The sequence below is a fragment of the Pseudopipra pipra genome, chromosome 20, assembly GCF_036250125.1.
Source record: "Pseudopipra pipra isolate bDixPip1 chromosome 20, bDixPip1.hap1, whole genome shotgun sequence".
NCBI lineage: Eukaryota > Metazoa > Chordata > Aves > Passeriformes > Pipridae > Pseudopipra > Pseudopipra pipra.
The window spans coordinates 773546-787500 of NC_087568.1; the positions used below are offsets into that span (position 1 = coordinate 773546).

The 13955-nt window shown below is 42.9% G+C and overlaps 1 protein-coding gene across 6 annotated transcripts in view; it reads left to right on the top strand.

The window, feature by feature from the left end:
- The window catches only part of MAPKAP1 (MAPK associated protein 1), an 87798-nt gene that overhangs the window by 9443 nt on the left and 64400 nt on the right, over positions 1-13955 (top strand). For 5 of the 6 annotated variants that reach the window (XM_064676509.1, XM_064676513.1, XM_064676512.1 and 2 more), the window contains 3 exons: positions 893-1217; positions 4305-4394; positions 8479-8627. In XM_064676509.1, coding sequence (XP_064532579.1) covers positions 959-1217; positions 4305-4394; positions 8479-8627 — 498 coding nt within the window. In that variant the 5' untranslated portion in view covers positions 893-958. Of the gene's footprint in view, positions 1-892; positions 1218-4284; positions 4395-8478; positions 8628-13955 lie in introns of those variants that run through there. The other variant, XM_064676514.1, reaches the window with a different exon arrangement.

Here is a 13955-nt window from a genome sequence, read left to right on the forward strand (position 1 = left end):
AGCTTTGGGAGGTGGCAGAATTCCTGGAGCAGGGCCAGGCAGGGCATGGGGTTGCCCCTTTCCAGAGTTAGCCCAGGCTTGAATTAAACTGACATAACTACAAATCCACAGCTGCAGAAAATCAGATAAGAGTGTGAACGTGGTTTGGGTTTTGTGGTTTGGGGTTTTTTTCCTTTTTGCCCTCTATTTTGTTTCGTAAGGCCGCTTGAGTGTTCTGAATGAAATATTTTAGGTAAGTGGCAATTACTGTTGTTAAAGTGCTTTAGAGCTCAGGCATGTGGTATTTGGTCACAGAGCTTTCTCTGTGTTACAGCAGTTGCCCTGTGTGAAGCACCATGCAGCAGCAGATGTTCAATATTCTGCCCTGAGACACTAATCTCTTCGTGTTTGAAGTTTTTCCTGGAAATAGAAAAACTGAAAAGGGTCTGTAATAAGGTAGTGAAAGAGTTGGTGTGTAGAGGCAGAAGAAAATCAGTAACACAGTTATTTATGATGGGTAGAAAGAATTCCAAACCCCTTGTCTGGTTTTGTAAATTGATTAGTTGGAATGGGCAGATGTTTCTGGTGTGTATTTTCTCGCTGTCCTCCTATGTGTAGTACTTGGAGTATTTTGCCTTATAGCAATTATGTGTTGTAGGGTACTGAGACCTGTCTGTAGGTGTCTGTTGTGTTCTGTTGTCCTGGGACTCGGGTTTCAGGCTGTCCTCCAAGCCCACTCTTCCTTAATTGGATCTCAACAACCAGTGTAACTTAAGTAGACTGGAGCAGAATGCAAATAATTCACCCTGAGTCAGTCAGGGTTTGTGTATCCCAAATAACCTGCTGGAATCAGGGGTTGAGCTATTTGTGTTTGGGGTTTTTTTCCTAAAATGCTGCGTGCATTGTTTTGTAGGTACGAGTGTCCATGAAACAAGATGGAGAGGAGATAGTACAGTGAAGTGGGGGGCTTGAGGACAGAATGGCTTTCCTGGACAACCCGACCATCATCCTCGCTCACATCCGGCAGTCGCACGTGACCAGCGATGACACGGGAATGTGTGAGATGGTCCTCATCGACCACGACGTTGACCTGGAGAAGTTCAATCCCTCGTCAGCATATGGGGATAATGGGTCAGAACCGCAGGGGAGCAACGGGGACACTCAGGGCTATGTATATTCCCAATCAGTCGATATTACCTCAAGCTGGGACTTCGGGATCAGAAGACGATCAAACACAGGTAAGGGGTGTTGGCAGCAGCAGCAGCCTTTGTGTTCAGTCTCCTAGTCTGGCTCGTGTGGATAAATCAGAGCGTGACTGGCTTGGTGTCTGTCAAACTTCTCCTTTTGTAATGTCGAGGCCCTTTTGTAGAAGGACACATAATGATTCAGTTACTTTACTGTGCTGTCACCTGAGCTTTAATTGCTGTTTTACCTATTCCTGTACAGAGGAACATTGAGTTAGTCAGTTTTATATATTAAAAAAAATCAAGTTGTAAAAGACATCAAATCTAAATCCAAAGTACACGAACAGCCTTTGATATTTCTATTGTTACTGTCTGGAGGGGTGTTAACTTTTGAACAGGATAGTTATTTTCTGAGAAAAAGTCTACCTAGTGAGGCATCAAATGTATCTGTTATAAAAGAGAGGAATGAAGTTTGATGTGAGCCAGTGAAGGGAATGATTTGTCTGTATTTTGTCTCCTGACATTTTATTTCTGAGAAAAACCTTGAGCTAGGGTTTAAGCTACCAAATTAGAAAGTTTAAGGGTGAATACCTTTGCAAAATATGCTCAGTCTGTCATGACTGGCAGAAAGCTGCCCCATCTGGTGTTTTATATCAGGGATATCCAGACTTCTACTTAGACCTGAGGAATATTATGAACAGGCATTCTGTGATGTAAAATACAGATGAGAAGGTTGGTGTAGGGTGGTCAGTACTGAGCTCTTTTTTCTGTGTTTCAGTATATCTTTTTCCAAATGGTTTCTGCAGGTATTATAACACCACCTAGAGCTCAGAAAGCACCTCTGTGCTCTGGCTTGCCAGGGAATGTGTGCGGTGTTGGAGAGACTGAAATGCCTTTTACAAGAAGGAAGTTGTCAAAAATTCCAGGAAAGCCAGGGCAGCAGAGAGTGAGATTTGGAAACAGGCTGAGTTCCAGCCCAAAGTGCCAGGAAGGCCTGGTGGGAATGCAGGGTGCCAGGCTGCCAGTGCTCCTGGGACTGGGAGAGTTCCCTGGATGGTGGAACTCGTGAGGAAGGAGAGGCAAAGTTTGAAGTTTTATAGAATTGCTTCAAAAACATAACTCTGAAGGATTATTTTGCCAAGGGAGCAGAGCATTTGAATTATGGATTGAAGCCATTTCAGGTGCCAACTGGGGGCATATTCTAAAGTCGTGGCTGAGACACTAAGGGAGAGGATTTTCTGCCTCTTCCCCTGGCATGGCAGGTGGAGGCTGGTCTGTGTGAGGCATTGGGTGTGGGAGAGCAGCAAACTCTGGGTCCTCTGGTGAGGAGGAACAAAGGCTCAGCTCATACTGACAGTTACTGAAGCCACAGTGGCATTTGGTCAGTGACGTTGTTCACACCTAAAGCTTTCTTAAATAATTCACATTTCTAGTAGGTGCTGATCATTCCTTCTAGTTTGGTGTTGCTGTGGCACAGCCCCACAGTACATGGTTGTCTGTGGGCAGCTGTAGGTGGAAGAAGAGGATGGAGTCAGTGAAGATGGTGACTGTGCTTACGTACATTTGTTTTGACAAGGGGTGAAAATATCAAACAGGGTACAAATAAGCCTTATTCTTCCTTCTAGTGTGCAGTTTTTCCTTTATCCCTTGTTTACATGTTGATCTAACAGATCTTTTATGATGGCCTGTTTGGAAAGAAAGGCTTTTGGAAGGTAATTTTGAGTTACAGTCTGGACAATAACTGAAAAAATGTGGGGTTTTTTTCTTTATATTTTTCTTTATATATATGAAATATCTATGCTACAACAGTGTTTTCCCAATATTTAAACTTATGAGGAGACATACTTTTCTTATTTCTTTAAGAGGAAGCTACCTAGAGGTATTCAGGTTATCATATCGTGTTGACTTAAATGGGAGATACTTATCAAAGTCCCCATTTGTGTTTGTACCTTAAACTGCCTGTTACAGCTGTTAAACCTCAAAGGAGTATTTTTTCTCAGTTCCCTGGTTGAGAGTTTTTATGGGGGCAAAAACCCCCCTATTTTTGTGTCCACAATTCAGTTTAAAGACTTAAATGCAAAAGAATAACAACAGAAGGGATAGAAAATATTTATTAATTTTTTTCTAATTGCTGGAAGGGCTCAAATCGTATCTAAAAATCATCAGAGTAATTTAGCATTTTAGAATCCCTTCTGCAAACCCATTTTAGTTAATGAATTATCTCAATACATCAAAATTGCTAACATCTCCAGCAAATTGTTTCCTTCAGGGGTCAGCATTGTTAGTTCTACTTTCCAGTCTAATCTGCTTATTTTGAGTGGACCCTTGGTGACACCAGTGCTCATCTTGGGGTCATTGTCTTGGCTGGCCTCCATCAGGTTTGTTCCCCAAGGAAGCTCTTTCTGTTAACAAGAAGGTGATTTAAGTTGTTGTCTGGTACTGTGGGCTGCAAGTTCTTTGGTGTCAGAACTATTTGGGGCTTTTCTTCCAACCATATTTTGAAGATGGAGTCAAAATATACGTAAAGAAATATTATATTCATTTTAGGATTTGACTAATGTTGTGAAGATACAAATCATTTATTTTACTACCTATAAACTGTTTCAGCCCACTGAAGAAAAAGCTGTGCTAATTTATATCGCTTTGACATTTTATAATTTTCATGATTTTTAGATAAAGGATTTTATATTTAAAACTTTAATAGTCTAGTCTGAGTTCATTTATCTTTAATTTTTGAAACGGGTAGAGTAATTCATAACAGTAATTTTATTCCTGTAATGTAATATTCACTTCAGTTCATTTGTGCATTAAAATTCCTTTAAGACCGTTATTAATGATTTATATAATGAAATGTCATATTAATCACAGAAGTTTTCACATTTTATTATTCTCTTCCATGTTAATACTATCTTTATGATCTCTATTAATGTTTTATATCCTCTAATTTCAATTATAAATCAAGAACATTTTCATGTTTTTGTTGGTATTTGCTTTTCAGGGGTGCCACCTTTAAAATTTTATGACTTTTTCCCCTACACATGCAGTATAAAACATCTTTATTCATATAAAGGTAGTTAATTATGTCTTTGTTTATAGTAAACTTTCATTGACAAACTTATAGTTGTAATATTTCTTTTCAAGCTCAGAGACTAGAACGTCTGCGGAAAGAGAGACAAAATCAAATAAAATGCAAAAACGTTCAATGGAAAGACAGAAATACTTCTTGCTCAGGTAAAAGAAAAGGTCTTCTATTTTGCTACTGGTTTTATTTCTGCCTTCCGTGGGTGCCACGTTTGCAGTGTGTAGTTTTCCCTGCAGCTTTCCAAGCCCAGGAGATCCCAGTTCCTGGGGTGCTCTCCGGGGCCAGGACGTTCCACGGTGTTAACAAAGGCAAAGGGAAGGAGAAAATGTTAGAAACCCGGTTTGTCTGAAGTCCTTGGAGTGGCTGCTTTGTCTCTGGCACTCTGAGGTGTCACCCTGGGGTCTGTGCTCTCTCATCCCTCACATCAGCTGCTCCTCGGGCGGGTGCTGGCCCAGGGAGGGGACCTGGGGGTGGCAGAGCCCTCGGTGTCACCTGGGGGTGAGGGGACAGGACTCTGCTCCAGGGGCAGTGCTTGGCAGGTGTCTGCATTCCAAGTGCAGGATCAGCATCCCCAGGTGGCTTTCCAGCCATCCCCAGTGGTGTTGGTGCACAGGGTGCGATGAAGGATTTTGTGGAGTTTATTTCTATGGAATATTTTTGTAGTTACTTTTTCAGATAGGGCGAAAATCCGTAGAAATAACGAGTGTATATATGATCTACTTAAATGCAAGCATAATAAATGCTGCCTTAGCTTATCTGGCCTTTCCTTGGTAAAACTATTATCAGTGATTTCTCCAAAAATATTTGATTCTTTTTTTTTAATTATATAATTAGGTATTTGTGACTGGATGTTCTACATAGTTTAAACTGTAATATATGAAATTAAAAATCTGTCTGAATTCTCCTATTTTAGAGCTCAGGCTAGTCTCTATTTCTGTTGTGTTTGACACACATTGAAACCTTTGTATGGTCTGTCATGCCTACTTCTTTCAAAATTTGTGTATATCTTAATGAGGTCCCTCTGTAATCTCCTTTTTTTGCCTAAATCCTCATATCTCCCTGGCTGTCATTTGCAGAACCTTCTCCAGCACTATAATATCTTTTTCAGAGGAGTGAACAAAGCTGCTCACATGAGCAGCACAGTTGCACTAATCCTTAATTCAGTGTTCAGCTGTGGTGGATACCCCTGTTAATGCATTCTGAAATGTTTTTGCCTTTCTCCTTCTGTGAGCAGAGTTGTAGGTTTTAAAGGTTAATCTACCATAACCTCCAACTCTTTGCTCAATATTTTATAGCATTTGCCCAATGATGATGCAATTCTCTCTTTCCCTCTATCCTGGTTGCTGTCCCTGCACACTGACCTGACTCACACTCAGGTTCCTGCAGAGTCTTTGCCCCTCGTGCCATCCCATTCCTGTGGGCTTCTCCATCACACCTCATTCCTTTATGTGCTGCCCTGCAGACAGACATCATCTGGCCCCAGCAGTGAGAGTTGTCCCCTCTGAGGAATGTGCTGGGGTTGCAGGCAAATAGATCAGTGCCTGCCTGCTGCAGAACAGATTTAAATAAAAAAATAAGTTATGTAGAAACTCCAGGCACTCGGGGTCTGCTGGCAGAGTTGAGCCTGTGGTTGACAGTGTGCAAACCAAAAGGATGCTGTTATGTCATGTGTCACTTGTTGTGGGGATGCCTCACTGTAGGGAGAAAGTCTCACAAGCATTCCTGCTCTCCTACAGGGGGGTGTGTGGCCATCATTGGAGCCATCTGGCAATTGAGTATTTTTTGTGATTCCTATTTCTTATTACTGTGTTCAGAAACAAAAGTACCCAAACCAGGGTTAAGGGAAGTGAGAGACCAGTAATTTTGTATGTGGTAATGAGGAGGAAAAGACTATTTATCTACTGCTCCTGTGTTTGCCTGTGCCATGAGACAGGCTGACTGTTGTGCCAGGGTGGGTGAGAAGGATAAGGTGGCAGTGGTGTGTGAATTGGAAAGGAAAGCCTCCATGCCTTTGGAGTTGGTCAGGGGGTTATCACATACAGGGACATTTCAGGGAGGGGGACTGTTCTGCTGTGCCCCAGATCCTGTCACCTTCCCGTGCATCAGTTTTTCAGTAAAACAGAAAGAATGTTTTGGCTTCATGCAGTGAAGAGATCAAATCATGTCAGTAAAGAATCTGGGTCCTGAATCACAGAATAGCTGGAGCTGGAAGGGATCTCTGGAGATCAGCCAGTCCAGCACCCTGGAAGGCAGAGTCACCAGAGCAGGTGACACAGGAGTGTGTGCAGATGGGTTTGGAATGTCTCCAGAGAGGGAGACTCCACACCCCCCCTGGGCACCTGTTCCAGCTCTGCCACCCTCCAGGGAAAGAAGTTCTTCCTCATGTTGAGGTGGAACTTCTTGTGGTTTAGTTTGTGGCCTTTTCTCCTTGTCCTGTTGCTGGGCACCACCAAAAAGAGTCTGGCACCATCCTCCTGAAATGTAAACCAAATACAGATATGCATGCAAAGGTTACTCCTTTTTATAAAGCACTGTGTACTTTCAGATGAAAGGCATTGCATTTATATCTGACGTAGGTTCATTTCAGAGCATATAAAATGCAAATTAACAATGTATCGAGGGAATCTTTCCCAAGCCTTGCACTCAGCCTGTACAGAGTAGCTCCTGTAGCCAACACACTCACCAAAGCTGGAAAATCCATATAGCATAGTCTAAAATTTCCTTAGAGACAGGAGATAAAAAGCTTGCTTTTACACTTGAACCAGTAAAACCATTATAATGGGTTCCAAGGTCCTTTCCAAATGCCCAAAAAATATCAGTTGAAGATAATACTCCAGCATAATGATAATTGAGATTTTAAAAAAAAAAACAACAACAAAACAAAACAAATAGGTATTAGAGCTTGTTACCAAAAAACCCCAACCCAACGGGGTAAAAGTGGCCACATTTAAAGGGATTAAATAAAGCTTTTTTGGTTAATTGCAGCCTCTCACAAGCCTCTTGGGGATCTCTCAGTGCCAGTATTTAGCACCTCTGCCAACTGCCTGAATTTTCAGGCAATCTGCTGATAAAAATAAACTGAGCTTTTGACTAGTTATCATTTGACAAGTTTTAATTTTGCACTCTAAGAAATAAACCAACTCCCTGCAGACCAATTCCCAGGTCATTCCACCTTGGGAGCGGGTCCCTTCCAACTCCACGTGTTCTGTGGTTTCCCTGGAGCAGCAGGATGGAAATCTGTGAGCTGTGAGGGAATCCAAGTGCAGGAGGTCGGGCTGGGCGAGCTGGTGTTGGTTCTCAGGCAGTGATTGATGGAGGCTGGGGGCTCTTGGTTCCTGGAGCAGATGTGGGAAACCTTGTCCAGGTTCAGTCCCAGTCCCTTGCAGATGAGACCTGCTGGTACTGATGTACTGAACCACCCCAGGCTCTGTCCTGATTTTATAGAGGCCATGTAACATAAGAAGCCCTAATTTTTAGGGTTTTTTGAAAGTATGCCTGTAAATTTGGAATTAAGTTGTTGCTGGAAATTCAGCTTGTCCAAGAATTTTATGAGCCTTCACAGACCACACAAAAAACTCATGAACTCACATCCCCTTTGTTTTTAGAAAGCTTTTTTTGTTTTTATTGTTCAGACTGTTGGTCTGGAATGGTGGTTTCAGGTTTGACATTTTTTTAAGGGGAGGCCATATCCAATCTACCATGAGAAGTAAAACCTGCAGAAATGGTTGGTTTGGCTGAGATGCAGTGCCCAGCCTGGTGCTGGCAGCACAGTGACATTATAGTGCCTTGTGGGGCAGTGTGATCCTGTCCTGTGGTGTGACCAATGTCACATGTTACAGGCCCAGTTTGAACTGCTTTTGCATGGTGTGTCATAGTTCTTTTCCAGAGTATTTCCTATTCATTTAGGAAGAGGTAGGCAAGCAGAAAGACAAGGAATGTGTCATTCTCTTGATTTTTATCTTGACTCAAATGGAACTTATACTGGTCTGTTCTATTCTCTGTATGGGAAAAATTCATCTTTTCCTCAGCCTAAACAGTAGCCTTGTTCAAACTTCTTAATGGTTTCATATCTTTGGGCTATGAAACAATGGTGGTAGATCCTGCCCTGCTGAAGCATTTGTTGTTTTATATATTTTATTTTGTGCTCCCTTTTATGATATTATCTCTCTGTGGTAAGAGCAGCCTCTGTACATCTCCTCATGCAGCACCTCTAATCTCTTTTCTGATCTGCAGCCGAGGAGCTGAGCTCCCTGTTTGAAAAAAAGAATTTCCGCGTGAGATCGCCGTGCTCTGGGAAGCAATCCATCCTGTCTGTGCGGCTGGAGCAGTGTCCCCTGCAGCTCAACAACCCCTTCAACGAGTACTCCAAATTCGACGGCAAGGTCAGTGCCCCGGGGGTTTTTATCTCAGGTCCAGGGCCCCCTGCCCTGACAGTGCCAGGCCTGGGGCAGTGCCCTGTGCACTGACTTGTGCAGACTCTAATTAGGCTTCATAGCAGCCCACCAGGTATTGCAGGTGGTTATCTGGGACCATGCAAATGTAGCAGTTCCAGGTTTGGTGGGACCATTTCTCCCCTTTCCATTACAAAATTCTGGCCTTAGCATTAGGCTTCCTTACCTTGCTGTTCCCTTCTCCAGCAGGTTAGTGAGGTGCACCTTTAGTGTGGCAGAGTCATGGGACATCTCTCTACAGCTGATGGTGAGACCCTTTGTATAAATGATTGGTTATTTGGCATTTAAACAAACCTGTTCTGGCTATCCACATCAGAGCACTTGCTGGATATTCCATGATTTGTGTCTTCATCCTCAAAGTGCTCCAGTGAGAGTGGGAAAAGCCTCTGTCTGTTTTGAGGGTGGAAAACTGAAGCATCAATAGGTCACTGTCTGGGGCAGAAGGAAGCACTAATCGATGTGTTTCTGCACGAGAGCTCATTTGTGTAACACGGGGAGAGATTGGCTGTAAACCTGGTAGGTCAGTTCATTCCTTGGCTACATCCAGTTCAGGACATGGATCTGATATCACTCAGTAGTGGATAACTATCTTCCCTGTACTCCATATTGTGAAATATTTTTCTCTGTCATCAGCTCCAGAAACTGAAATATAAACGTTGGTGTGATGGATCAGTGTCGTATTGTTCCAAAACAATTATAAATACTGCACAGATCTGTTTTCTGCTGGATTTGTTTGTGGAATCTCCTGTGGGAGGATGAAGTTTGAGCTTCATTACCATTGTGATGGAAGAATTTTATATTCTGTTGAATATTCTTGAAGTGGAAAGTCAGATCTGTAATTCCGCTGGAATATCTAGGAGTATCGGGAATATTTGGGAAATGGTAACCTTTGAACTGTGAAGTCCATGTAGCAAAAGCTCCTCTGTTGTGATTTTGTACTTATTAGCATATAGCAGTTAGTGCTGACTAAGGTTTTCACAGTTCCTGGCCTCACTGGTGGGTGACAGCAGCACTCCCATGTTGACAGCAATGAGAGACTGTTTTTCTAAACTCCAGTTTTGCTGTTCTTGTGCCACAAAATTTCAGTTGGGCAAGCATTTAATTGTGCTTCCAGCAGGTGTGCACAGAGGAAGTAAAAATAGAATACTTCTGTATTAAGAGTATTGTAATTCAGTCATGTCCAAGTCTTGTTTCTCGGAAACCTGAGGAATTTTGAGGCATTTTTCCTTCTCTCTTTGACAGTCCAAGCTAATTTGTACTGTGTTAATAGAAATTGTAGTTGACTATAATGAACACCTTAATTTTCCCGTATTCAAATCAGATACTTTTAGCAGGAGTTTAGTCCATTGGAAGGGAGTTGCATTCTACATGTTAGTTTGAGATATTAATGAGATACCTCAGTGTCACTCAATTTGTGATCTACAAATCAAAATACCTTCTCCACATTCCAAAATACTTGAATGGGCATTTTGTTGGAGTATAATCTCACTGTAGTAGTTTTCACACCATAGTTTATATTACTCTGGTTAAGTGTGTCAATAGTTTGCTTACAAAATTTATTCGCTATACTTCTGTATGTATTGTCTAATTTAAATACTTGGTTGTTCATCTGAGATAGAGAAGAAACATAGTACAATTGTGAGTTATTTTACTTCAGTTCTGCAGTATTTTCAGACATTAATACAGAACCAAAAACATTGAGATTTTAAAAATTATTTTTAATGGAATATTGTAGGTCTCATATTTATTTTTATTGATAGTGGATGAGCAGTTTTTCACAGAAATACAATTCTTTCAGGGAATAGTGCATGACTTATTTACATAATTAACAGAGCTGCATATCTCTGGGGGAAATGATCCATAATTGGGGAGAGGCGGGGGGGTGAGGAGGGGCTGGGGGCCTAATTAAACATGTCTTAAAAACACCCTACTTAATTATGTATTTACTCAGGGGATCACAGTGGCTCTGAAATCTTTACAGCTGTAAGCAGGCCCTTGGTTTATGCACAGTTGGGTTTGGTAGTGCAGGTTCCAGGGTGTTCAGTAACTCTCATTTTTGGTGTGTGGGTGAAGCAGAGCTCAGTGTTGCTGTGTCCAGCTCTTTGTCCCTGTCTGTGCTCCTCGTGCTGGCTGCTTCCACTGCTTTCACTTACCACTGACTCGGGTCCCTGACTGACCTGGAGTAGAACAAACCCTCCTCAGGGGCCTTCCTCCCTGCCCCCCAACATCTGATGTGTTGTTTTCAGCTTTCCAGTTCAAATCAGAACACCCTGGGAGCTGTGATAGCAGCCAGGACAGTGTAGTCAGTGCTTACATCCTGCAGGTGTTTTCTGCCAGATTTAGTGTCTTTTTCATAACCACTTCTGTGATTTTATGAAATAGTAAAATTTTAAAGCACTCTAATTTCTTCCTGTCCTGATCAGTTCATCCATTATCAAAACAGTAGAGAATATTTCTTATGAAATGCAACTACAATGGAGGCATTCTAAGCAGCTCAAAAATTCACACAGTTTGCCTCACCACTACTCAGGACAGATCTGTGGATTCCTGTACATTGTAAAACTTCAGCTCTTAACTAAAGCCATACATAGAGTAAATAACAAAAGCCACAGTAAAATAAAAAAGCACACAGTAACTACTCTTCACTCTTTCTTCAAGTTTTTCCTTAAAAGAGTTAAAGTAAACCTCAGCTCTGGACCTGTTTGCATGTTTTGTAAAGCACGTGGGTTGTACATCTTGGTTAATAAATCTTGTAAACTCTTCCCAGGAATATTGTATGAAAAGAACCTTTAATTCTTTAAAATTTCTACTTTCATGGCTAGTTGCAAATGGAGTTGGAAGAAAATCTGGCTTTTCTGAACTTATGGAGTTCTGTAGGTTTGCTTGACTACTGGAGATAATTTAAAAAAAAAATTGGTCCATGTAATTTTTGACTGGACAGATGCTAAAAATCCTATTGTGAGGAATGTATTGCTACAAGGTTTCTGGTGGCTAATTTTGGTAATGGGTTAAAAACCAACAATTTCTCTTGTAGCAACTGTTTTAAAAATGATGCTGTAGCAAGCATGGGGGAAGGGATAATTCATGAGTGCTAATTGCTAGGCTGTTAATTTTCGTAAGTGTTGATAGAAGCAGTTCCTTAAATTAAACTTTGTTTAAAATGTATCAGGGGAAATATTCCACAATGTCGGGCCCGAAGTGAAAATTAATATGAATGCTGTGGCAATTAACACGTACTGGTTAATAGCTTTTAGCAGCATTTTGGGATGATAGTCCTTAAATACATTTTTGCATGCTGCTCTTGTTTCAGTCTTGTTTGACTGTATGCTGCATAATCATGAACAAATGTTTTGCACAATCCCCAGTATTAAATAGTTTTACTCAAAGAAAGTAGATAAAGAACTTAAGAAGAAGCAATACTGTTTTAATTAATATGGAAAATGTGTAAAATAATTAATCCAGGATTAAGATCTCTGTGTGGAAAAAAAGCATTTTTTTATTGAAATGTTTTGCCCCTAAGCTGAGTTGAATGATCCTCATTTGAATCTGAAATAAGTTTGCATAGGGGTTGTTTTTAAAGTATTGGCTTATTCTGCCAGTTGTAGTAGTTTAAGTACCACCTGCACTCTAGTAAGACACTTGAAATAAAGATTTTTATAGTGTTATCACTCGTGTAAGGTAATATATATGTTAACATATGTGATATAAAAATGCAGGTTCAGTATTTAGAATCATGGAATCATTAAGGTTTGAAAAGACCTTTAAGATCATCATGTCCAGCCATCAGCCCAGCACCACGTCCGTGCTCACCACTGACCCGTGTCCCCAAGTGCCACATCCACACATCCTTTAAACCCCTCCAGGGCAGGGGTTCCACCACAGCCCGGGGCAGCTGTGCCAGTGCTTCACAACCCTTTCCAGGAAGAATTTGTTTCTAACCTAAACCTCCTGTGGTGCAACTTGAGGCCCTTTCCTCTCATGCTGTTGCTGGTTGCCTGGGAGAAGATACCAATCCCCCCCTGCTCTCCCCTCCTCTCAGACAGTTGCAGGGGGCACTGAGGTTTCCCTGAGCCTTGTCTGGCTGACCCTGGATTTGTGCTGGGAAGCTCCTGCAGTGGCTGTGCTGGGCAGTGGTGCTGAGCCCTCCTGGGCCCTGGGCCACCGGCCTGGCCTCGGGGGGAGGAGATTGCTGTTCTGCTGAAATCCAAGCAGTCCTTCCCTTTGGTTTTTGGTTGCATTTCATCTGGATTTCAGTTTGCTCTGCTTTGGCCTCTGGGGCTGTGCCTGTCCCTGCCCCTGTGCCCGTGTTTGGGCAGGGCCAGCGTGTGGCTCTGTGTGGTCACTGTGCTGCCCCGTTGGTCAGCGTGTGGCTCCCTGTGGTCAGTGAGCTGCTTCACGTGGTCACTGTGCTGCTTTGTGTGGTCAGTGCACTGCTTCAGCAGGGTCAGTGTGCAGCCCCCTGTGGTCACTGTGCAGCCCCCTGTGGTCACTGTGCAGCCCCCTGTGGTCACTGTGCAGCCCCCTGTGGTCACTGTGCAGCCCCCTGTGGTCACTGTGCAGCCCCCTGTGGTCACTGTGCAGCCCCTGTGGTCACTGTGCAGCCCCTGTGGTCACTGTGCAGCCCCTGTGGTCACTGTGCTGCTTGGTGTGGTCACTGTGCCTCTGTGCAGCCGTCTGGCAGCAGAGGACAATGGGCAGACCCAGGGGTGCCGGTCGGGGTGAGCAGCCTCAGAGTGGGTGTTTGTGAACAGAGGCTGCTGCTTTTGCTCAGCCCAGTTTAAGGTCTTCACTGCAGGTGTCCAGGCACATGTGATGGGATGTGCTTTCCCTTTGGTGCCTGGCAGCTCCCTGGGGCAGTTCTCACCCAGCTGGGGAAGTGGGGAGGTGAATCTCCCCTAACACCGGGACTCTCGGCTCTGGTGACGTGTGTCACTCATGATGTGGGGTTTCAGAACTCTTTCTTGTGTGTCATCACATGCTCTGCTGTACAGGGGTGATTGCAGTAATGCTTTTGTTAAGCTGAAGATTCTTAGCTGAAAAGTTACCACTTTCTAAAGTAGATCATCTTTCATAATACATGGTTAGCACGAGTCGTGCTGATGGCTGAGGTGCAGTTCAGAGAAGACCCCTCTCTTGGGAATGCCAGATTGGTTCTGTCAAAGCTGTGATCATTTTGGTTCCTGATCAGTCACTTTCCTGTTCCTTTGCCCCTGCATATTCTGTGGGGTTTGCTGGGCAGAGAGAAGCCCCATGAGGGAC